The sequence below is a fragment of the Galeopterus variegatus genome, unplaced genomic scaffold (assembly GCF_000696425.1).
Source record: "Galeopterus variegatus unplaced genomic scaffold, G_variegatus-3.0.2 Scaffold57, whole genome shotgun sequence".
Lineage (NCBI taxonomy): Eukaryota > Metazoa > Chordata > Mammalia > Dermoptera > Cynocephalidae > Galeopterus > Galeopterus variegatus.
In genome coordinates this window covers 936589-961307 of record NW_007726168.1, presented here as the reverse complement: position 1 = coordinate 961307, position 24719 = coordinate 936589, and the positions used below count along the sequence as shown (strand labels likewise).

The 24719-nt window shown below is 46.2% G+C and overlaps 1 protein-coding gene across 1 annotated transcript in view; it reads left to right on the top strand.

Moving 5' to 3' along the window:
• ASB18 (ankyrin repeat and SOCS box containing 18) overlaps nucleotides 1-24719 on the top strand; it is a 72087-nt gene that overhangs the window by 46281 nt on the left and 1087 nt on the right. The window contains exons 3-6 of the mRNA XM_008574662.1: nucleotides 15430-15543; nucleotides 16455-16555; nucleotides 17712-17737; nucleotides 23821-23982. Of these exons, the coding sequence (XP_008572884.1) occupies nucleotides 15430-15543; nucleotides 16455-16555; nucleotides 17712-17737; nucleotides 23821-23982 (403 nt within the window). The remainder of the gene's footprint in view (nucleotides 1-15429; nucleotides 15544-16454; nucleotides 16556-17711; nucleotides 17738-23820; nucleotides 23983-24719) is intronic.

Sequence of the window (24719 nt, the reverse complement as noted above, 5' to 3'; positions counted from 1 at the left end):
GAGATGGTCCTCCCCAAAAGACTTCGCTGAACGGAAGTCATTCCATTAGATGTAAAATGTGAGTGTGTTTAATTTAAAAACCATCCCTGCACCCTAAACTCACCAGTCATGCGCAAGGGACGTTTTTTGGCCTGATAAGTTTTGAACAAGAGCTGACAAGCTAATATCCAAAAGGGTAGCATTCTAGATGGTCTGAAATTGTGTGATTCACACATTTCTCTCAAATGCTGGTTTTACATAATAGATGCATTCAAAGTAAAGAGTGTTGTGTCCACACAAGGTTAGGCAGAAAGTGGAAAATCCACCGAGACCACTCCCTGAGTGTTTCCTTACTCGTCAGACATGATGACACTTTTCTGACGCCGTCTCACCCTGTTTTTGAGTAGTTCTCTATGGCACTGTACTAACGCAGGGATCAGATTCTGTAACACATACATTTTATATTCATAATTTACATTTTAACGTTTCCCATTATTAGCAGACTTAGTACATCAACCTATAACATGGAATCCCCTTCAGCCCTTCCAATTCACTTTGTCTGCATTAAACCAAGACACATGCCCTTGTCCTATGAAATTGCATGAAGAATAAAAAGAGAAAAAGACTTTACGTGATGGGCCACAAGTGGAAACTACCCAGGACAATTTCTTTTAAAGGAAAAAAAAAGTCAATATATTTCATATATTTCAATAGTGACTAAAAATAATACTTTGTTAGCCTTGAAATCACTCCAATTTGAGTGATCCTTGCCCAGGTTTTCAAGTCCTAGGGACAGTCCCTCAGGTAACATGGCTTGGGGTTAGGGCCTCCAGCACTTGAACTCCCTCTCCAGGGCTGTAGGAATTACCCCACCTCGACCTAGAGATGCAGGACAAGGTACAGAGCCTCCTCTCTGGGTCTTCAGGGTCCCTATTCTGGGATCCCCAATACTGTGTTAGACACACAGGAATGAGGTAGTTTAGGGGGCAGCGTGTTATAGCCGGGCCAAGAGGCCATGAGAAGTGCTTGGCTCCTGGAGGTGACAAGGCATCTCTGGTCATTTCCCCACTGTTGTGGAAGGAACTGGAGTTCCCTTGAGAAATCTTAATACCCTGAGGCTTTCACCAAAAAGCACTGCCCACCGTTGCTTCCCCTGCGTATAGCACAGTGTGGGCATGTGCAGACCTTCAATCAATGTTTCTTGAAGGAATTAAAGGAATTCCAGCAACACCAGGGTGCATTGCCTGCATTAAATATTTGGAAATGGGGATTCGATCTCTTTGCACTGAGATCCCCTGCACCCCTAGGGGACATTGCCATGCCTGGCCAGGAGCAGATGGTGGATGGGGACGCATTTACCACACTGAGAATCCTCTAAGCAAGGGTGGAAGTGTCTGCGGGGTTGTAGCCTTGCCCCAGTACGACCACAGCAAAACTGTCCTGGCATCCAGAGGCAGCATCTTCCTCCACCCAGGATCCCTGCCAGTGCTCCACCAGGGACGGGGTCTAATCACCATGTGCGACATCAAAGGGACAGATGCAACTCTGCTCAGCAGCCCCGTGGAGCACACAGCAAACACACTAAAACGGGCCACAAAGATGCTCGGCAGGCAAGACTCAGGCGCCATGGCGAGTCGAGCACAGAGCCACCAGGAATGTCACAGAGCACGCGTCCGTGGGCAGCAGCCGTACTTTAAATAGATATAAAGAGACACCCATGGAGCTCAGAATTACTGAGGCAAAAGCTTTCACAGTGAGCTTATGACATAAATCACAGTTTCTCCACGCCCAGACAAAGGCACCGTCACCGCAGCAGGCATGCACGAGGCATCCATCCGAGCTGTGCACAGTGCTCTGCCGCGAAAATCAAAGCGGTGTCACAGCCTTGGAAGCCAGCATGTTGACAGTGCCAAGACTTTCTGCTCAGCTGACCTCTAGTTAACACCAGAGACAGAGACACGGGCCACGGGGGCAGGTGCAGGCAGCAGGCTGTGGCCAGGTTTGAATTCTGGAGGGTGTCAGGACAGGGTGGGGCTGGGCCTGGAGGAGAGCCAGCAGGAGGGCAGAGAAGCACACACGAATGCCAATCCCAGCTTTTTGGCACCTGTCACTAGTTGGCTTTGTGGGTTGGAGGCTTGATGTGGAATAAAGGGCTTTGCTCAAGTTTCCTTCTCCTGCCCTTTCCTTACCTCAAAGGTGAATTCATGAAACAGCAGTGAAGCCCTGTGTTGTCCTTTTCCATGGAAGCCAACTTTACTCCTCCCACCTCTTTGAAGAGCACATTTCTGGTTCGACCCCAGATGAGAATGTTGGCACACCAAAGAGTGTGGGAGAGCATGGAGTCCAGCCCCGCTCCAAGATGGGACATGACCTACCCAATATCGTGGAGCTGAAAGGTAGCAGCGCCAGGACTGGACCCCACATCCTAGGACTCGAACCTCTGTGCTCCCCTGCCTCCTCCACCAGCATTCATTTGGGGACTTCCCTGACTCACTGCTCAGGTTAAGTGGCCAGCTCTATTTGTCCCTTAATGTCACCTGACTCCCTTCCATGAGCACTTTTCATTTGCAATCAACCTGTGTGGCTAACACATTGTCCCCTATTTTGTGCTATTTCCCAAAGTCACTTCTGTTACCTACAGAGCAGAGGTCAGCCACAACCAGTGCACATGCACCTGCAGGCGGCCGTGAATCTAACTCAGACTTGCCCACGAGTCAGGGAAGTGCAGGGACAACACCAGTGATGAACAATTTGCCCCAAACATGTAGATGTTGGCTTCCCACGGGCATCCCTTTAGTGCTTGTTTATTCATTCAACAAACATTTCTTGGGAGTTGTGTGCTCAGCAGTGGAGTTACAGTGAGGACCAGGAGTCTGCATATGTCCTGCACAGGTGGAGCTGCCCGTCCCGTGGGTCAGACCACCACATGCACCAGTGTGACACTGATGTGGAAGGAAACACTGCAAAGCTGAGGCCTGCTTCACCTTACAGTGCCTAATGGGGAGCTTGTCCTGGTGGGGAGTGTGGGGGGTCAGAGGCTACCCCAAGCATGCGATGAGTGAGCCCAGATCTGAAGGCTGAAGACTTAGCTATGTGAAGAGGGGTGACAAATATTCCAGACAGAAGGACAGCGTGGGCAAATGTCCTGGGACATGACAAACACTGCAGTATGTGCACTCGAGAAGATGACCTGGGAGCTGAAGAAGAAGCAGCCACAGGGAACCATTTGACACTGGACAGCCAGACCAGGGCCTTGTTCAGGGTTTTGGGCCTTTGCCTTAGAAACGGTGGGAATCTATTACATTATTGCAGGTGCAGGAGCTGACATAATCACCTTAGTAATTGGGAATGATTTTTCTGCTCAAGTATAGAGAACATGCTGGGCTAGGCGGCTGATGGATGTGGCAGTTCCCGTGTGGGATGCAGATAGCTTGCACCAGGGAATGGGGGCTGATGCAAGAATGACAGATTCTAGAAACATCTGCAAATCTCTGGTCTTGCCTCATTTTCTGGGTATTGATAATATTGAAAATAGCAATCTAAAGTGTCCATGTTTTCTTTTTACCTAATTAAAGAATTAGGTAAAGCGACCCACACATTAACCCCAATTTCATAGGATTTTTGGTGGGAGAATCCTGGGGTAGCAGTAGTCAAAAACCGGGGCTCCATTTCTTGTCTTCGCAGAGCTGTGTGTGTACCCAGGCCCCAGTGGGACGAGGGAGACAGGGTGTCATAAAGAGCGTGCCTCTGTTTTTCTTGCTCTTGTTTTATTTCTCCATCTACTTATAAAGCAATGTGCCTGTGTGATTTTTCCCCTTAATTTTCTTTCTGCCGCCTCATTAGCTGAAGAGCGTGTGCGTGGCCACTAATGACATCAGCATGTCAGAGTAATGTGGCAGCCGCTTCTCTGCAGACAGCAAGGAGGCAGTGGAGATTTTTAAACTATGTTGGCGTAAAAATAATGAAGGCGGCCAGCTGCCTGGCAAACATGAGGGGCATGTGGGGAGGGGCAGGGAGCCCCAGAGAGGTGGAACAGAGGAGAGACAGAAAATGAATTCCCAGAGACAGGCAATAAGACTTTGTCACAGTCTGTGACCTGGGGATGGGGAAGCAGTGCTTTTGCTCTGAGGGAGGGGAACTCTTCCTGGCGGTGGGGGGACATCTATGTCGCAGGCGGTTACTGGGCGTCATTTACCATTTTGCAGAGAAGTGACAGGGCCGATTGGAGGGTCACTGGAGGGTCGAGGTGAGCAAGGTCCAAGGAAGCAAAAATTGCCTGGGATACCATATACATAGAGCCAGACTCGGTCCTGAGGGGTCCAGTGTGACCCACTCCTAATGGCATGATTTTCTCCAACACAGAAAGGGAAGATTGAAATCAGAGACGGCCGTGCACAAGGAAATGGCATGTTAGTGGGGCTTGTGTGAGCCAGAAATATCCACACGTGAGGGGCGCACTGTGGGGCCGGCAGGGGAGCAGCGTTGGCGGGGCTGGGCTGGGAGGACCCTCTCTGAGCCCACCCAGGCCGGGCTCCCTCTGCAGCTCAGCCTCTCTGGGTTCACGCTCTGTCCCTCTCCTTCTCTAAAGCCTGCTTAAGCCTGACTTGGTGACAGTAATGGACTGTAAAAAAGAAAAACTAATTGAGGGTAGGGAGGAGACCAGAGATGATCATTCTTATGATGTCAATATGACGACCAGTTTAAAAGGAGCAGCTGCTCCTGTCTACTTAAAAATATCTTTGAAGACGTAGACAGGGAGGGAGGGAGGGAGGGAGGGAGGGAGTGGTCATCCACAGCACTCGCAAGGTTCCTGGTATCTGAATCGGGGAAGCCCCAGTGTTCCTGTGCTGCAGTGCCACCAGGTCTCAGGCAGTCCTGCAGACATGACCCAGCAAAGCTGGCCACAAGTGGGGGATGCTTGTGGACATGCAGTGCACTTGAGGAGTGGGGTCAAGGTCAAGTGCAGGGGTGGAAACCGGAGGCTGAAGGAGGGTGGCAGGGGGAGGCCTCCAGGCCAGAACCCAGGCCCACCAGGCCAGCCTCCCTCCTCTGGGCCCCCCAAAGTCTCCCCCATGCGCAGAGAGCAGCACCACGGACTCCCCCTGCACAGGGACAAACTCTATGTCTGGTTCTCACCTTCATCAAAGATGAATAAAGAGAAAAATTAATGTTTTCATGAGAGGAAAAAGACAAAACAAGAAATATGGGACAGCACCCAGAAAACAGAGAGAAAACCCATATCTCTCATCATAAGATCCAGAAGAAGATCTCAGAAATTATGTGCTGTCCTCTATGGAGTGCCAGAAGACAAGCCTCTATGATCCATTAAAAACAGAACAGATTAAGAGGAAGTCAATAGAATGACATGAAAAGGAAGAGGGAGGAGATAAAGTTATACAAGAAAGCAGGAGCACGATCCCACATTCAGCTGCACACTGGAGGAGCTGAGAGGCAGGCCTGATTCACAAGAGGAGAATCAAGGACTGATGCCAATTGGGGCGCTGTGCTGTTCGCCTGGGTGCCCTCAGATCTCTCCCCGCTTTCCACTCTGTCTCCTGGCGGGCTGGGGCGAGGGGTTGGCCCCTATCAAGCTGAATCGGGGTCCCATACCTGCTGGCTTCTGGCTGGGTCCAGCCAATGGAGACACCAGGGAACTTGCAGCGTGAAGGCAAAAGCAGCCAGTGTATTTCCCCTCCTCTTCCTCTGCCTTGTGTCACTTCTGCAGCAGCACCTGCATCTCCTCCGTGACCACAACACCCAGCAGCCGGCTCCTCCCTTCACCGACCCAGCCCCCACCGGGCAGCCCCCGACTTGACTCTGGTTCCAGTCTCCACGGGGTGGCCCTGGTCTCCGGACTCTTCACACCACCTCCTCCCCTTGTCCCACCAGCTCCAGGGGTAAAAACAGCTTTCTGCTTGGCTGATCTCTGGGCTACCTTGTCTTCACTTTGCTGGCTTCTCAGCAGTTCGATTTCCTATATAATCAACTCCCATGTTACATTGTCTCTGATTGAAATACCTGGAGTGGTTTTTTTTTGCCTCAGACTCTGACTGATACAGATAGTTTGGGCCACAAGTAGAAGAAAGCCCAAGTCAAACAGGTTTACGTAAGGAAATCTAGCTTATCTCACAAAACAAGAAGTGCAGAGGTAGCAGGCTTCAGAATCGGTTGTTTCAATGTCTTGATGATGTCACCAAGGAAGCAGATCTTCCAACTCTGCTCTGCCCTCCGGAGTCGGCGTTGTCCTCGGAATGGCTCCTGTCTGCATCACAGATGGTTTCCAGCAATGGGGCCAACCAGCTTCCTTGTTCACATCCAGCTGCTGCTTTTTTCTAGAAGCCCTGAGGAAGTCTCCCCAGTTGGCTTAAACCTGCCCTTCCCTGAACCAATAACTGGCAAGGGAGATGGAATTACCATGACTGGATTAAACTAATCATCTGGATTGTTGGGAAGTCAACCACAATATTCAGTAAAAGAAGGACTAATGTTAAAAGCTCTTCTTAAATGCAAAAGAAAAGAACAAAACCTAAAAACTAAAAGAGAAAGTGACAGTCGTAAAGGACAGAGAGTAGAGAGCCAACCCACAGGTAAGTGATGTTCCTGAAGGAGAGCCTAAAACAAGTGGATCAGAAATAATAAACCAAAAACTTAGTAGGAGAAAACTTAGCTGCACTAAAAGTCTTAACTTTTAGTTAGAAGTTGAATGGGTGTTCTCTGCAAATCAGTGACAGGAGACACATGCCTATATGCTTTCTAGCAAAAATGTTCTAAAAAGACATAGGAAAATCTTGCCAAGTATCCAAGCAGAAAACAGGTTATTCATAAAGGAATAAAAATCAGGCTGGACTCAGATTTCCCTGCTGCAGTATTAGTACAAGAGTACTTCAAAAGTTCATGGAAAGATTTGTATTATCTTTTAATTCTATTTGTCCATGAACTTTTTGAAGTACCTTCGTATAAGATAATGAAATATCATCTACAGAATTTTAAAGGAAATGTTTGGACCCTAGAATTTTAGACTCAGCCAAGATAGCTTTCACTTTGATGGCAAAAGAAAGATACTTTTAGGGCCGGCCCTGTGGCGCACTCGGGAGAGTGCAGCATTGGGAGCGCAGCGACACTCCCACCATGGGTTCGGATCCTATATAGGAATGGCCGGTGCGCTCACTGGCTGAGCGTGGTGCGGGTGACATCACCCCAAGGGTTGCGATCCCCTTGCCAGTCACGAAAAAGACAAAAAAAAAAGAAAGAAAGATATTTTTAGGCATTGTATTAGTCCACTTCTGTTGCTTAACAGAATACCAGATACTGGGTAGTTTATAATGAAAACAAAAATTTATTTCTTACAATTTTGGAGGCTAGGAAATCCACAGTCCGGGGGCACATCTGGTGAGGGCCCTGTTGTTGGTGGGAACTCTCTACAGGGTCCCATGGCGACCAGGGTGTCACATGGCAAGAACGGGCTGAGCAAGAGACAGCTCAGCTGCTCACTCACTCTCCTGATAAAGCCATCAGAACCACACCCATTATTCTATGAATGGATCAATCCAATCACAGGGGCACAATCCTCACAATCTAGTCACCTCTTAAAGGCCCCACTTTTCAAATACCATCATTGAGTTTCTCACCCTCTGAACACTGATACAAGTTTCCAGCACATTAACTTTGGGGGGACACATCTGACCCATAGCAGATATCAAGGGCTCATAAATCATGCCTTCCTAATGCATTTTTTGAAAAGAAAAAAATAAATACTTCTATTCAATTACTTATTCAACAAATGTTTATGGAGCTCCAGTCATGTACCTGTAGCATACTAGGCGCTTGGGATAAGCAGGTGAACAGATCAGGAAAAAAAGGCATTCCTGCCCTCATGGAGCTATTCTAATAAAGAAGATGGATATGAAACAATGAGCACAACAAATAGGCCGATAAAGTGATAAGGACTATAGAGAAAAGAAGCGGGGTGGGAAGCAGTGGCAGTTTAAATAGGGTACTTAGGATGGGTGACTTTGGAACAGCGACGTGAGAAAGGCATGCAGACATCTGGGGACGAGCAGCCCAGCAGAGGAGCAGCCAGTCTGTGGCCTGAGGCTGCAGGGCCTGACCCCTGACCTGTGTGGCTGAAGGTAGCAGGAGGTGAGATCAGAGATGGGAGGGGCAGGGCACTGGCTTCATGGGGTCTTGTAGGACATCATAATGACTTGGCCATTGGAGGGCTTTGAGCGGAGGGGAAGCAGAACCTGACTAGTGTTTTGTAAGGATCCTCCTGGCTGCCGTGCTGAGAAAATACTTAGGAGGAGGAGGACAGGAGTGCAGAGACGAGTTAGGGGGCTGAGCCACATGAGGGATGGTGGGGGCGTGGACGGGGGATATTTGGGGTTTATTTTGAAGGTAGAGCCAATGGGATTTCTTAAAGATTGGATGTGGGACATGAGAGAAAGAGGAGTCAGAGATGAGTGGGAGGCTTTGGGCCCGAGGGGAGTGGAAGGTCGGATCTGGGCCACTGGGATGGGAGGGCTGCGGGTGGAGCAGGCTGGGGAGGGGGCGAGGGGCATCGGGAGTCCAGGTCTTGAGGTGTCGGAGGGGAGATACCGCCCAGCGGAGATATTCAGGAAGCAGTTGGCTTTGCAAGCCCGGAGTTTGCGGGAGAGAGATTTGACCAACCTGGACGTACACTGTTCAGGGCCAGGAGTGGAGGGATGGTATTTAAAGCCAGGACACTGGACAGGATCGCCAGGGAGAGAGAGTGAACAGAGAAAAGAGCAAGGACAGGGTGCAGAGCATTCCAACACCAGATGATGAGGGATGAGAGGACAACCAAGGAAACTGTAGGCGCAGCCGATGGGGCGGGACAGGAGACAAGAGGGCACCTCCCTGGAAGCCGGGCAAAGACCGTGTCGAGGTGGAAGGTGTCACCCGCCGTGTCCCACGTGGCTGACAGAGCGAGCAGGGCAAGGCAGAGCGCTGAGCACATGGGGCCAGCTCACAGGCGCTCTGGGCATGGGCAGTTTGGGTGGCACAGTGAGGGCTGGCAGCTAACAGGGGTGGGTGGACCCCACATCACGAGAAAGAACACTCAAGAAGAGCTCAGGAAGGGGGAAGTCAATCCTCAGATTCTCTCAACTCTGCCTCCTAAATATCACTCAAAATGTTTTCCTCTTGACACCCTGACTGCTACCACCTGAGTTTAGCCACCAGCGTCTCTCCCCTAGATTGTGGAATCACCCTCTTATCTGCCTCATCTGAACTCTTCTCCACGTTGAGCCAAGGTGGTGGTGATATTCTAAACTGAAAACCAGATCCTATCGCTCCTCCACTCCTAACCCCTCGAGGGCTCCCCTGGGCCCTCAAGATAGAGTCCAGCCTTCTTTTCATGATACTCTTCATGGTCTGGCCCCTGCTTTCCTCTCCAGGTCCATTTCTCACCAATCTGCATGTCCAACTCCATGCCTCAGCCACCACTATTTGCTTCTTGTCACCTCCCAAACTTGGCATAATATGCCAAGAACACCCTTGTCCCAAGAACTCTCTATTCCTTTTAACTCCTGCTTCATAGCCAGGTCTCAGCTGGGATGTCGCTTCCTCCAGAAGCCTGTCACTGACCCACTAACCACAGGTCTAAGTTAGGTGCTATTTCTAACACTTTGTAATACCCCCCCCATGTTACCGAAACACCTGTGTTACTGTTACTGTTTGGGGCTGTGAAGTGCTGTGCAGGTGGAGTCTGCCATTGCACCAGCTTCTAGCAGGAGCTTGATAAGTGTCCGTGGAATGGACAGCTTAAAGGACAGGTGGTGAGCACACAGCCCAGCTAAACTAGAGAGAACTTAAATAACTGTAGGGCAGGTTGTAAAACCAAATGCAAATACCAAAAATTATTACTGAAGGAGATACATAACGTAAAATACAGTCAGGTAATAATCACAATCTGGAACCAAAACTCCAGATAGTATTAAGAAGGGAGAAGGGTTAGTTAAGAGAGAGACATGAGAGAAGGGATAACGGCGTGTCTAGAACACAGAACGTACTATTTAGATTTTTAGAGAACTATATAGGTTAGTATTTTTTCTTTTCAGGTAACCATTAGTAGAATTTTGAAGAAAATACATACTTCCAAGATACAGAAGACAGATGCAAAGAAAATACAAACCTGTATGATAGAATCAGAAAACAAAGGAAACAACGAGAAGCATAAAAATCAAAAAGAATTAAATTGGATAGAAGTAAAACCAAATAGAGTATAATAATTAATGTAAATTGCTTAAACTACTCTATTACCAACACATTTAAAACAAAGTAAAATAAAAGGTTAAAATTAATGAATGGGTAGACGTAATTCTGGCAAAAACAAACTAAAAAAAAGATGTATTTTTATATCAATATGTAAGAATTACAGGGAAATACAGAAAATAAGGGGGGGAATTTGATATTGGTAAAGGATATAGTCCGCAGTGAAGAGATAAATATTATGAACCTTATGTGCCAAAAAAGATTATGTTAAAATGGAGAAACAGACTGAAAAATAATTCTAGGTGATTTTTAATTTGTATTTCAGTCTTTCACAGATTAAGTGAGCAAAAAACTAAAAATACAGAAGCTCTCAATCAAAAATGTGACACATATATATAGATCTTTGAACCAAACAGAAAATAACTCCTTCTAGTGACCCAAAGGTAGACACTGTTTGCAGCCATATTGCAGTACACCAGAGAATTAAAAGCAAAAAGTTGTTTATTTTTAAAAACAACTTAATCATTTGGAAATTTTATAGCACACTCCCAAATTACTGTATCAGTAGTTATCTAATTGCAGGCTATTTAAGCAAGAAAGACGGTGAGAACACGATGCCTCAAAACTTAGGCTGTGACCATACTTGTGAGCATGTTCAAAGGAAAATGCACAGCAAGTTAAAAGTTGCTTTTATTATGATTGAAGGGGGAAAAATGCTACTAAATTAACTGAGTCGACAATCCAAAAAGTTGGAAAAAGAAACAGCACATACCTAAGCCACTGGGAGAAAGGAATTAATAATGATAAAGACAAAAATCAATGGATTCAAACGTTTTAAAAGACAACTGATCAATAAAATTCAATCGCCGATTCCTTGGGGGGGGTGGGATTAAATAGATAAGCCTCCTGCAAGGCTAAACAAGAAAAAACATTGAAGATACAATTACAGTGGATTTCAAATGAGAAAAGGGTGCTCATTCACAGACACAGTGGGGATGTCTCCCTGACTGATTTACTCTCCACCTGCGTGCACTACATTCTACAGGGCTCCTGCCTGCTGCCTTCCAGGTGGGTTTAGCCAGCGGGGTGCCCCTGCTGCAGGGGGGAGGAAAGGAGAGCGGGGTCAGAGGATTTGTTCTCTTGGCTGGCTCCCCGCTTCAGGCTCACTGTGTGTCCCCAAACAAGGCTTGCTGCTTCTGATAAGACAGCCCACCTGACTCACCCTTCGGGACCAAGAGCGGTGATGGCTCTGCCACCAGCTCCACGTCACTGCAGTCTTGCTTGTTGGCCCCCTGCACCCACCCCTGGTTAAATCATTCCTGTATCAGTAAACGCTTCTGGAATAATCCTCTATCAAACGTGCCATCTATTTCCTATTGGACCCTGACGGATACACATGCAATACCAAATTTCTCTAAAATGAAGATTGTTTTCCAGGAAAATATAGATTGGCATAATTGATTCAAGAAGAAACCAAAACAAAATGTGCCGATAACCCTGAATGAAATTGAAAACATCAAATTGTTACCTGCAACTAAATGCCAGGCGTAGACAATGTCAAATGCAAGATCTGTCGTGCCTTCTGAATTCCAATAATTATCACGTTTTAAAATCTTCCTGAGTATTAAAAAGATAGACATTTTCTCAGTTTTACTAAGTCAACATAAAGTGATATTAAAACCTGACAAAAATAGCTCAAAAAAATTAAACAATAAACCAAATTTAGTTATTAAGAGATTCGAAAATCTTAGCAAATTGAATCTGATTTTATATTATATTCGTATATAATAATAATATACAGTATGTATAATATACCTATAATATATAATGATAATTCTATATAGAATTATATATAGAATATATTATTACATAATATATTTCTTAAATATATAGAGAGAAATAATATATATTATATATAGAATAGCCAAATAGGGTCTGTTTTATGAAGACAAAAATGGGTAATACTGGAAAATATTTTTCTGTTTACTTTGAAAAAGGCAAAACATAGAACTAAATCCTAAGTTTTGTAGTAACCTAGGAATAGAAAGATATTTTTTAACTTAGAACAGCGAAGGCAAAACATAGAACTAAATCCTAAGTTTTGTAGTAACCTAGGAATAGAAAGATATTTTTTAACTTAGAACAGCGTATCTGAAACTGATATCCAAAATCATGTTTATAGTGAAACATTAAAGACAATCCTATTAAAATTAGGAATAAAATGATTATGCCTGCTATCAATGTTGTTATTTAGCATCAAACGTCAAAGCTCGGGCCAGCCCCGTGGCGCACTTGGGAGAGTGCGGAGCTGGTCGGCGCACTCGGGAGAGTGCGGCACTGGGAGCGCAGCGGTGCTCCCACCGCGGGTTTGGATCCTATATAGGGATGGCCGGTGNCTATATTATATATAGAATATATTATTACATAATATATTTCTTAAATATATAGAGAGAAATAATATATATTATATATAGAATAGCCAAATAGTGTCTGTTTTATGAAGACAAAAATGGGTAATACTGGAAAATATTTTTCTGTTTACTTTGAAAAAGGCAAAACATAGAACTAAATCCTAAGTTTTGTAGTAACCTAGGAATAGAAAGATATTTTTTAACTTAGAACAGCGTATCTGAAACTGATATCCAAAATCATGTTTATAGTGAAACATTAAAGACAATCCTATTAAAATTAGGAATAAAATGATTATGCCTGCTATCAATGTTGTTATTTAGCATCAAACGTCAAAGCTCGGGCCAGCCCCGTGGCGCACTTGGGAGAGTGCGGAGCTGGTCGGCGCACTCGGGAGAGTGCGGCACTGGGAGCGCAGCGGTGCTCCCACCGCGGGTTTGGATCCTATATAGGGATGGCCGGTGTGCTCACTGGCTGAGCGCAGTGCGGGCGACCCCAAGCCAAGGGTTGCAATCCCCTTACTGGTCACGAAAAAGGACAAAAAAAAAAAAAAAAAAAAAACTTCAAAGCTCTACCCAATATAATAAGAACTATTAATATTGAGAAGGAAAAAAAAAACCATTATTTGCAAAATGATTGTCTACCTGAAAAATAACCTTAATAAATAAAGTGTACTTAGAAATCAGTGAAAAAATGAACACATCAATAGAAAAATGAGCAAAAGACATAATTTAGCAATTCACAAAGGAAGAAAGACCAACAGTCAACCAAAACAAAAGTAAATATTCTATGTTGTACCTATCAAATTTAAATAATCAATGAGACGCTCTGGGTAGGGGAAGAGGTACTGTCATATCCAATTCTTCAACAAGTGTACCAGTATATGCACTTACAATTAGGCAGTATGTTTTAAAAGCTTTAAAATGTACACACCCTTTGACCCTGTAATTCTATTGCCAGGAATTCAATGTAAGTATTTAAATAAGAATGGTTGGGGGCAGAAGAGGATAGAATTATGTTCAAGGATGTTCATTGTGATCATATCAAAATATATTGAGACAACTTACAATAGTTACTTCATTGAATACATTATGATATTTTCACAAAATAAAATATATGGAGACTAAAATGATCTTGAAATGCTCATTTATAATTTTTTAATTGTTTACGGTCTATTTTGATTGGAAAAAATCAAGTTTCAAAATAATATGAAGAGCATTTACTCGTTTTTGTGATATATATATGTCAACTTTTTGTCTAAATGCATAGAACATTAGCACACACAAAATGTTGATAGTGGTTATCTCTGAGCAAAGGAATACAGGAAATTTTTTTTTGTTTTGCCTTTCTCTGTTGTAACGGCGTTTTAGATGTGGAGCTGTGACGAAGCTAGAAGAGTTGTAAAGGGAGCTCTGTAGTGAGGGTCTAGATACTTTCTCCCACCTGACTCTGCTCAGAGCCCTGCAAGCATACTGCAGGCCAGGCTCAGCACTGGCTCTGGTCCTTGTGTGCCACAGATATGTGGTGGCTGGTCTTAGAAAAATTGCATCACCTCAACCTTCTCAAGCAAGACACAGGAAGAACAATTTTACAGCCCTTGGCAAACCTTATACCTCAGGAAGAGAGCTGTGCACCTGCCCTGCCCTTCTCCAGAATCGAATCTGAATTTGGTCACATTTCTAAATCCATCTTTGCAGAAAAGAGAGAAGAGCAGCATGTTCACAAACCCCACGGGGTCATAATCAGCAAAGTCCCAGCAGCAAGAAACTCTACAGGAGAAATAATCCAGTTTCTACGACAAATCCCATGAAACCAGAAAGAGAGATTTGAAAATACGGCATATCCACCAATCTCACCATTTTGCTCTTCTCTGGATTCTTATTCAAATTAACATTCTTTTGTTAATGTAATGGCATTTAAGAGAAATTTGTGAATTTAAACACTGACTATATATTACATGATATTAAGAAACTATTGTTAATTCCTCAGGTGTTATAATGATATTGTTTTTATGTTTCTTCTAAAGGGTCCTTTAAGAGACCCATTGAAATATTTACACATGAAATGATGGGATACATGGGATTTGCTTTAAAACAGTTTTAAGGGGAGGGGATGAGGAGGATCGACCGTGGGTTGATGACGCCTACGTAGGGGTTTATCGTGCTATTCAGTCCACTTTGGTATGCATTCAAATTTCTCCATAATAAAAAAGTGCAATTTTTAAGAGCGAATAGTGTTCCCATCCTCATGATGAATCTGATGGCTTGAATTATAAGCTTGTAAGTAAGAAAATAGGAATTCTTTGCCAGCGGGGACTGTAATAATAAAATACAAAGGCCAAGTCAAGAGGAAATTCAACAGCAAACCAACTCTTCTCCCCTAGTTCTTCATTTCCTGACATATTGGAAAATTGGGGTAAGAAATTGGGGTCACCATCCTCAGGCCAACCTTCCTCCCAGCAGAACTTCACTCCTCTGCTGTGAGTGGCCCCTGGGGCACCTGCCAGGCCATCAGCCCACGCCCCGGGGGCAGTTTGCCCAGACTCCTCACAGGCGCCATCACGTGGTGACAAGCTTGCCCTTGCAGAGCCACTGCCGTGTGCTTCCTTGAGTGTTCACTCACCTGATTCCTGCAACAACACCGTGTGCTGTCACTGCTGCTCTTACCTGTGTGACGTGGCATAGTGAAGTCACAGGGCTAGGAAGTGGCAGAAGTGAGCTCCAGACGTACCTCCACATCTCCCCACGCTTTCCCCACTTGGTCCCAAGCCCAGTCCCCTACACTGTATCTTTCACCTCTCCCAACCAGGTGCTGAGGACCTGTGCACCTGCCCCCACGGTCATCGAGGTCCTTTTCAACTCCTACTCTCAGCTCCACGTGTCAGAGTCCTGGAGGGAGCTGATACCTGAAGAAATATTCCAGGTGAGGCGGCTGCCTTCCCCCGCTTTAGTACAAACCGTTTGTCCATTTCTGCTTGTGTCCAGGTGAGTATAAGCAGCTGAAGGACGAAGGGGGAAGGAGACCGGGGTGTGTTTGCACATTTCTGTGTTTCTTCTGAGGCTCAAGAATCACACAGCCAAGGGCCCGTTATTGTAGTTGGGGTGCTGTGGGCTGCAAGGAGAAGAAAGCTGGCCCATGCTGGCTTGAGAATTTGGGGGCTCCCCTAACCAGTGTCCAGAGAAAGGTGTGCATCGGGGCCACCTGAATCCACAGGTTCTGGCTCCATCTAGGGTACACTAATCTGGCCCTGTGTGTCAGCCTCATCTTCTGATAGCTCAAGATATGACCAAGACCGCTGCAGGCATCACATCTGTACAGGACAAAGTCCACAGGTGACTGTGGATGAAAAAAGAGCAAGAACTTTTTTTTTTTCCAGAAGCCTCTACAAAATTTCCCCTCCTGTTTCATTGACTTGAGTCATGCACACGTTACTGAGCATCAGAGCAATACCGTGTGCTCACTGGCTTAGGCCTGGCTTCTGAGCCCATCACTGGCAAAGGGGAAGGGCTTGTCACGGCTGATTAGATTGAGAGGGCCACCCCTGGAGCTGCAGGGCTGCTGTGCGGGGGCAGGGGGCAGAACAGAATGCAAGGAGACCACCTGTATCATCTCAAGCCACCCAAAATGGAGCTCCCTCTGACTCGGCAGGAACTGCACTTGAGGAAACTATACAGGGGATGGTTCCTGCAAAATAGTGCTTCTCTCTCTGATGTGGTTACGTGGTATCAGTTAGTCATAGAAAGGCTTGATTGTTCAATCAGTGGTCTGACTAGGAAGGAAGTGTCTGCTGGTTCCGTGTGCACAGATTTACGGCCACCCGCCTTCCTTTCCAGATGCACGAGCCATTCTACCAGTCTCTCCTGGCCCTGGCCCACACCCCACGCTGCCTGCAGCATCTCTGCCGCTGTGCCATTCGCAAATCATTTGGCAAAAAGTGCTTTTACCTCATACCGCTGTTACCCTTGCCGAAGTCTCTGCAAAATTACCTACTTTTGGAGCCAGAGGGTGTTTTGCACTGAAAACCAGAACACTGAGAGAAAGACTTTTTTTCTCGTCTGTGCCCGTCCGTGGAGGCTGCGTGTCAAGGAGCTCACCCTGGATGAGGAGGGGCGGACCTGGATGGCAACTCTTCGTCCCCCTCGCACTCCGGTGTGGCACCAAGCTTCAGGTTTGCCTCAAAATGGGCTTGGTCATAAAAGCCCTTTCTGCCTCTCAGGGTTGCTTGTGAGGATCAAGTAAAATTGTGACTTCATAGTGTTGGGTATCAGAAAGCACCTTTCAATGAAAGTTAGAGTAAAAGGTACCCATATTGTTCCAAGGTTTGCCCCCAGTGTGTTAGCAGCCAATGTGCTGCCCCCAGCCTCCAGACCTTCGGCTTCCGACCCCTCCTGGAGCCCGGCCAGCTGGGGGGAGGCTCTCTGCCCCAGAACAGGATGGACCCACGTGTTGAGAGAGGACACCTGCTTCCACAACAAGCGCACCTTCCCAGGGCCCGTTGGTGCTTCCAAGCACATCACAGTCCAGAGCTCCTCAGGAGGACATTGGAGGGGTGGAGAGTGGACATTGGGATCCTGGGTGAGTCTTCTGACACCCTCACCAAACCCCAACTCCTCCAGCCCAGGAAGCCAGATGCCAATAGACTGAGGTTGATAGAAGTTGCCTTCAGCTCAGCCTGAGCATCACATGGCAAGAGAGAGGTTCTAAACATCAAGGACTATATAACCTTGTCTTTTATTTTCTGCATTCTGATGCTTTGATGTCTGGGGCCTTGCTGACCCTGGAGAGGCTGCCCTTCCCAGAGTTAGCCAGCTCATGGAGATAGTAAACAAGGTTTTGGAGCTTGTGCTTTCAAATACAAACCAGCCCACCCAGAGCCCACACCCAACCACCTCCACTATCAATGCTCACACTCCAGACCGTAGTCCACCCCAGAGCCAGGTGCCCGACTACTAGGAACAGCCCCTGTGCGACAGAGCCTGCTGAAATTATTTAAACTAGCCAACTCTAAGCCAGCCTACCTGCCTCCCTCATTTCTACCCCCACCTACTGACTGATCCTGGTGCTTCCCATGTGGTCCTCCCACCCCCCAGTGGTGTGCCCTTTCCTCTTCGGAATGGTGAGTAATAAACTGTCTTTTCAGTGGCAATCGTCTCCTCATCTGTCGCCCCTGCTAGGCCTCAAATTTTCTACTAATGAACTATATTTTAGAGCAAGGACTCTTCACGGTCATCCTCCAAGGATAAGCAGTTGTCCCATTTTTCCAGTTGGAGCCAGGGCAAGGCGCAGCTGGGATGAACCTCACAGAGGGCAGGGCACCCTCCCCCATTGTTGCCAACTGGAAAAGGAGTTCAGATTCCAGCAAATAACCCAGGATGTTGTGTGCACTATGAGTGAGGCCCACTGTGGAAGTGAAAAGGGGGCCATGCTGGGCCCAGCCAGTGAGGGTGGGTGCCATGAAGGAGGTAGCCAGGCAGAGCCTTGGTGGGCGGTCAGGTTTCAGCACAGCAGATCTGCCAGGGAAGTGATAACACAGCATCCCCCAGCTCCTTCAGCTGACCCACCCATATCCCACCCTTTGAGATGGACAATTGACACGTCCTACAAAAGGGCTATACAAACACAGCTTCAAGACCCCTCAGACCCCCTCATCCCAGGCAGATGACTCTCCCCAAGCCCCTCCTACACAGGCTTTCAGAAGTCACTACAGGAAAACTTGAACAAAGCCAGGGGTGCAGGGAAGTGTGGGGCACAGCAGAGGGACAGTGATTCATCCTCCTGGAGAGGAGGGTCCCCACACCTTGGGAGCTGGAAGGAGGCAGGGCTGGAGAGGGAGGGGGACAGATCAGGAGGGCCTTGGCATCCAGACCAAGAGTTCTGAACTTCCTTGGACAGGCTGTGAGGAGCCATCGAGCAGGTGAGCAGGTGTGATCTTGATGGGACTCTAGGAAGATTGCTTTGTGCTGGAAAGGAATGCAACACACTGGAAGGTGGGTGGCCACCCATGATAACACCCTAGAGATGGGCTCAGAGCCCAGCTCCTCCACTGAGTGACAAGGACAGTAACTTAACTGAAGTTGGCTCAATTTGCAGACCTGGGATGTCTGATGTAAGGCAGGTCTTCTCCAACTCTAAAAAGGATCTTGTTGAAATGCGGATTTGGACTCGGGGGTCTGGAGTGGAACTTGGATTCTGTGGGTCTGCACATGTGGACATTTCTAATGACCTCAGGTGACACCCCTGCTCCTGGTCTGCCGGCCCCACTGAGTGGAGAGACTGCAAAGCCCCAACCCAGACCAGCACAGAGAAGACCGTCCACAAGTGGTTCCCTCTATTATTAGGGTCGTTTTACTACTAGAGAGGAAAACAGCCTAAGATGGGAATAGAGACTGTAAGAAGTGGGAAAGAATCATAATGTTATTTATGCGATCAAATTAGAAGGGTAAGAATGGTTTAAAAAAAAAAAAAAACACAGCACAATCGCCATCAAGGAGCCCAGCCCTCGCTGAATCGTGAAAACTACAATCCGAGAGCACCTGTTTCTCTCCTGCACTCACGCCCTGCAGCCACCCTGTCCACCCCATCCCACCTAGGAAACAGTTCGGTTGGAATTCTAAAATGCATTAAATTTTAAATGTTTTGAAGAGTCTTGGAAGACATCAAAGTTCTTTTAAAACATATTGACTTTATGCTTTTAAAAATCTAATGAATAATAAATTATTAGGTTTCCAAACCCAAATTATAGCTTATAAATAGCAACATGATTCTCATGGTAAGCCCCAAATGTCTCCCCATAGCTACCTAAAATTCTGTCATTGTGGAGGAATTCTTTTTTTTCCCCATTATTTTCACCCCCAATTATTATTTTTTTAAAATCAGACACTCATGGGAGGAGCCAATCTGTGAAGCCAATCTGTGGATAAACCATCCACTCATTTGTTCATTCGGGTTTTTTTTATTTTTAATTGTGGTTAAAAAAAAAAACCCACATACTATAAAATTTACCATCTTAGCTATTTTTAAGTGTGCAGTTCAGTATTACTGACCACATTTGCATTGCTGTGTAACAGTTCTCTAGCACTTTTTCATCTTGAAAATCTGAAATACCTCGGGCTGGCCGGTGAGCTCAGTTAGAGTCAGCTTTATAATCCCAAGGTTCAGATCTCTGTACCAGCCAGGCGCAAAAAAAACCCCCTAAAACTGAGATACCTCGTACAGTATTTGTCCTTTTGTGACTAGCTTATTTCATTTAGCACAGGGTCCTCACATTGACCCACACTGTAGCATGTGACAGAACTTCCTCCTTTTTAAGGCTGAATGCTATTCCACTGTACATATATACCACGCTTGCTTATCCATGCATCTGTCAGTGGACACCTGGATGGCTCCCACCCCTCGGCTGTTGTGAAGACTGCTGCAATGAACATGGTGTGCACACACCTCTTTGAATCCCTATTTTCAATTCCTTTGGGTGTGTACCCAGAAGTGGGACTGCTGGATCATACGGTCGTCCTAGTTTTAGTTTGCTGAGGAACCTCCATACTGTTTTGCATGGTGGCAATACCATTTTACATTTCCCAGTAATGCACAAAGGTTCCAGTTTCTCCACATCTTCACCAACACTGCTGTTTTCTGGTTTCAGTTTTGTGTGTTCGTTTGTTTCCACATTCATTCATTTATTTAAACTTTCTTGAAAGTCAGCTGGGGGTGGAGCCTGGCGCTGGGACCTGAGGACCCAACATCAACAGGACAGACCTGATGGCTGCCCTCCTGCTTATGGAGCTCACAGCCAAGGGAAGGACAGCTCGTCACAGGCTGCTGGAGAGGCGTGGGCACAACAGGGAGGTTTGCAGAGTGAGGGCTCTCATCCTTGCCACGTTCTCTCTGGCTACGTCACTGTTGAGTGGGGGCCAGTGGCAGTACGTGCACGCGAGGCTTCCCTGGCCATCGCTGTCCTCATGTGACTTCTATGATGAGCGCTCCCTGCACCCCACCCCGCCCAGTCAACACTATGTGAAACGTGGTGTCCGACCCCTCCAGGCTCGCACGTGTGCTCAACACGGACCCAGGTGATAGTAACGCAGCGACAAACTGGACCTCCTGAGATGTCAGGAGTCCTCTACCTGCCCCCAGCTCTTCGGGAACATGACACACAAGTGCAAGAGAATCAGTAGCAAATCAGCACTACCTCGCACTTGTGCTCAACACGGACCCAGGTGATAGTAACGCAGCGACAAACTGGACCTCCTGAGATGTCAGGAGTCCTCTACCAGCCCCCAGCTCTTCGGGAACATGACACACAAGTGCAAGAGAATCAGTAGCAAATCAGCACTAGGAATTGGTTCCGAGTCACCTGGGGTCCAGTGGCTGTCACGATGTGCTAAATACTGTTGCTGAATCATGGCTGCGACGGTATGGGACAAACACGGCCAGTGTGGTGGTTTGGGGCTCTCTTAATTATCCAATGAGATGGCATCCATTCGTAGTTTTGTAGAATTTAATCGCTGCTAGCAATTTACTTTGTTAAAGCAAAACTTAAAATAACTGACAAAAAAATGTTGTTTTGATGACTTTGTCTAGCTGTGCTCTGTGCTACAAGTGTTAGGAAGTTCTAAAACCAAGGGACTTGCATAATTCCACATACAGAAGAAGAGAGGAGAAGAGGAGGATGAGGAGCGGAGTAATGACAGGACTAAGAGAAGAAAGGAAAGAAAGAAAAGCAGGGAGGGAGAGAGGGAGGGAAGAAGGGAAGTCGGCTGAGATAAACATCTCAAAAGGCATCCTACTTTGAGACTAGAACAATCCCGGCTTCTTTTCCAGTGAACAAAACATGCCTTGTTATTTTTTCTACTACATAGGGTCCGGCTGGCCGGTGAGCTCAGCTGGTTGGAGCACAGCCTTACAACGCCAAGGTCACGGCTTCAGACCCCGTACCCACCAGCTGCAAAAATAAATAAAGGGTCTAAAAATGTTTTCCTTTCTTATACAGTTCACATTGAACATCATTATTTTTCTCATAGAGTATATTACATAAACCCAATTCCATAAGGCCTAATTTGGTTTTTTTTAGTTTAGTTTTTAATGATGCATTTATGTGGCTCAAAATTCAGAAGGTAACAAATGCTAAATAAATGGTGCTTTGACCTGCTGTTTGTACCTAAAAAAAAAAAGGGAATATTTTTCCTCCAACTTTAATCAAATATATTTGATTATTACTTGTCATCTGACCACAGAGAATTCAGAAATAGGAGTTGGCTTCTATCCACACCGACCATCCCCAGGACAGGATGAAATGTCCACCGCTGGCCCGCCAGGCGGAATCCACAGCCCACGGCAATTAGCACACGGACTGGGCACTGTGTGACCTGTTGTTTAACATTCTGAACACAGCATTGGGCCTTTTTAGTGTATTTGTGTCAATTTTAAGATAATTATAAATTCAGTATATTTTGAAGAGAATCAAAGCCACTGACTCTAAGGAGCATTTGCTAATCCCAGGAAGTGTACATAATTGTCAAATTTCCAATCTCTGAAATAACCCCGTAGACACACGTTGATGGGGCAGGCTGTGAACTTTTGCAAAGAACACTTAACCCTCTACAGAAATGGTATAAAATACAGGCTTGAGAATGAACTGGGTCTGCTCCAGTGACCCAGCCCCCTCCTGTCTACACCGGGCCCCTGAAAAAACTCAATCACGACAATTTCAGAGGCTATTAGTGAGCCAAGTGCATCTCATCTCTTCAGGGCTGCCCAAAGACCAAGTGATAAACCAGGAATATTGCTTCTTTTATTCCATTATTTCAAGGATAAATTATTCCCTACTCAAATTTTCTATGTGCAGNGCTTCTTTTATTCCATTATTTCAAGGATAAATTATTCCCTACTCAAATTTTCTATGTGCAGCTGGGATATTTAGAAGTCCCCAAGTTTCAACTATGATCAACACTGCATCTTATTTCTGGGACTTAAGTATAGTTTGGAAACATCAAAACACTTTTCAAACTCCAGGATTTGTCTTAAAATTGTTAACATATTTCTATGTTAAAACATTTAGTAATTTCATCAAATTTCTAAAATAAGCCTGAGCTAAGGGCCCAGGGCCCCTGCAAGATTGCGGAAGTACTGAAATTCATTTTCATAGAGTCCTGCAGGTGGCGCCATAAGCAAACGGTCTTACCCCGGCCCACCAACCTGCTCTCCCCAGAACCGAGAGAAGAGATTTTAGCTCGCACCGTAAAGGGGAGGAGAGTAGGGGAAAACTATCGATTCGTAAAGTATCATATAGAATTATGCTGCCATAATAAAAAACCCAGTCATTAAAACATGGATTATGGAACTGCCTGCTTCTCTTGGATTACCTATGCGCATTTTATAGGTATTATGTTTATAAATAAATATAATTTTCAGTTGACTCTTTTAGGATGCCATAATGACAACCCACTCCTCGTTGGTGTGTTAAACGTGTTCTTTAACAAAATTATACATTTACCATTGCAATGTAACTAGCCGGGTTTCCAGCCTTCATCTAATCTTCCGGAATGGCATTTCTGCAGTCCTAACACTCAGCTTAATCACTCCAATAAAAAGAGTAGGTTTCTTTGTCATGCAATTTGTAAGCAATAAACATGATTGAGAATGCAGTATTTGCTGTCGACTGTGTCTAATGCAGGGTCTTAATTTGGTGTGCAATTATTCATTTGGTGGGCACATTTCTTTTCCCTGCTCTAGAGAAAGTTGGTAAGTTTGGGGAGCCCTGGAAAAACAGGGGTCGGTGTATTGTGTGGAAGCCGGAGTGTGATGCAGATGTTATGGGGAGAGAACAGTTTTTTTTTTTTTCTTTTTTTTTTTTTTTTATCTGCTAAAGACAGGAGGTCACATTAACTCGTAATACAGACACATAAAAATGTGATTATGGGTTCTAAACCGAACGCAGTAGGCTCCTAGTTAACACAATGAGATTTCTAGGAAGCGATGCATAAATTCTTCAAAAATGACACATTTCTCACGTTCCATTCCAATTAAATTACTGAGGCCGCTAACGGCGATGAGCGCAAAGGACGGGGATGAAATGAGGGTTTTCTTCTTGTAACTGTACCTCTGTGAAAGTGTATCTTTATGAGAAGCAGTTCATATTACGCTATTATTTTTCAGCTGTGCTGGAAGGGACGTTTTCAGCCTTTCTTGCCGTTCTCTCCCCAGAAGAGCCTCCTCCTTTGTTTCTGGGGTTTGCTAATAAGAAGAGAGAATCGCTCCGCTGGGTACCGCCCCCACCCAGGTCTTTGGAGTGCAAGCGACCAGCCCCGAGAGGGGTCCCAGGCATCAGCCCCCCGGGCTGGGCCCAGTCGCCGCCCACAGNCGCGGGTGGGTGCGGGAGGGGGAGGGGAGGACAAAAGGACGTCAGCTTTCCATGCAAAGTGATGTCTCCAAAGCCTCCCGCTGGGGGTGGGAAGGCGCTCCGAGGACGGCGCAGAGCGATCCCAATCAGAAATGCGATTTGGAGCCCTAATGAACTTGATTGCGTGAACATTTATCATCCCCCGTGGCCCTCGGTGAAATCAGATGGAATCAGAAGATACAGGGAAGGGAGCGTTTGCAGCCGACGCCGGGCGGCCGCGGGACGGGGGGATGCGGCCCCGGTATTGACGTCGAACATGATGGATAACGCGGGAATGGCAAATATACTATTTGTCTAATGGCTCGGCAATTAAATCCCCCTGTAAATGACCCATGCCTCATTTCATCCTAATCTATGGAATTTTGATTGAATTCGTCAGCTCTAATTGAAAAATACTGCACTTTAATGTCTGCATTGCAGTTTCAGGACGAGAGTGGTTTTAATGAGACGGTGCCCCCCTGACCCGGGAATATTCGAGACTTTTATTCGGAATTTAAAGCCAGGAAGATTGCTCAACTGAGCCCTGTGATTTCCTCTCCTGGATCCACGTCCATCCATCTCCAGATGCGATTTAATAAACGTACTGGAGGATAAATGCGCCCCGACCCTCGCACGGATGTGGCACCCAAGGGGCGCAGGTCTCCAGGACCAGCTCGGTCCAGTGCTGGGGGCAGGGGGGCGCTCAGAGGAGCAGCCTGTACCC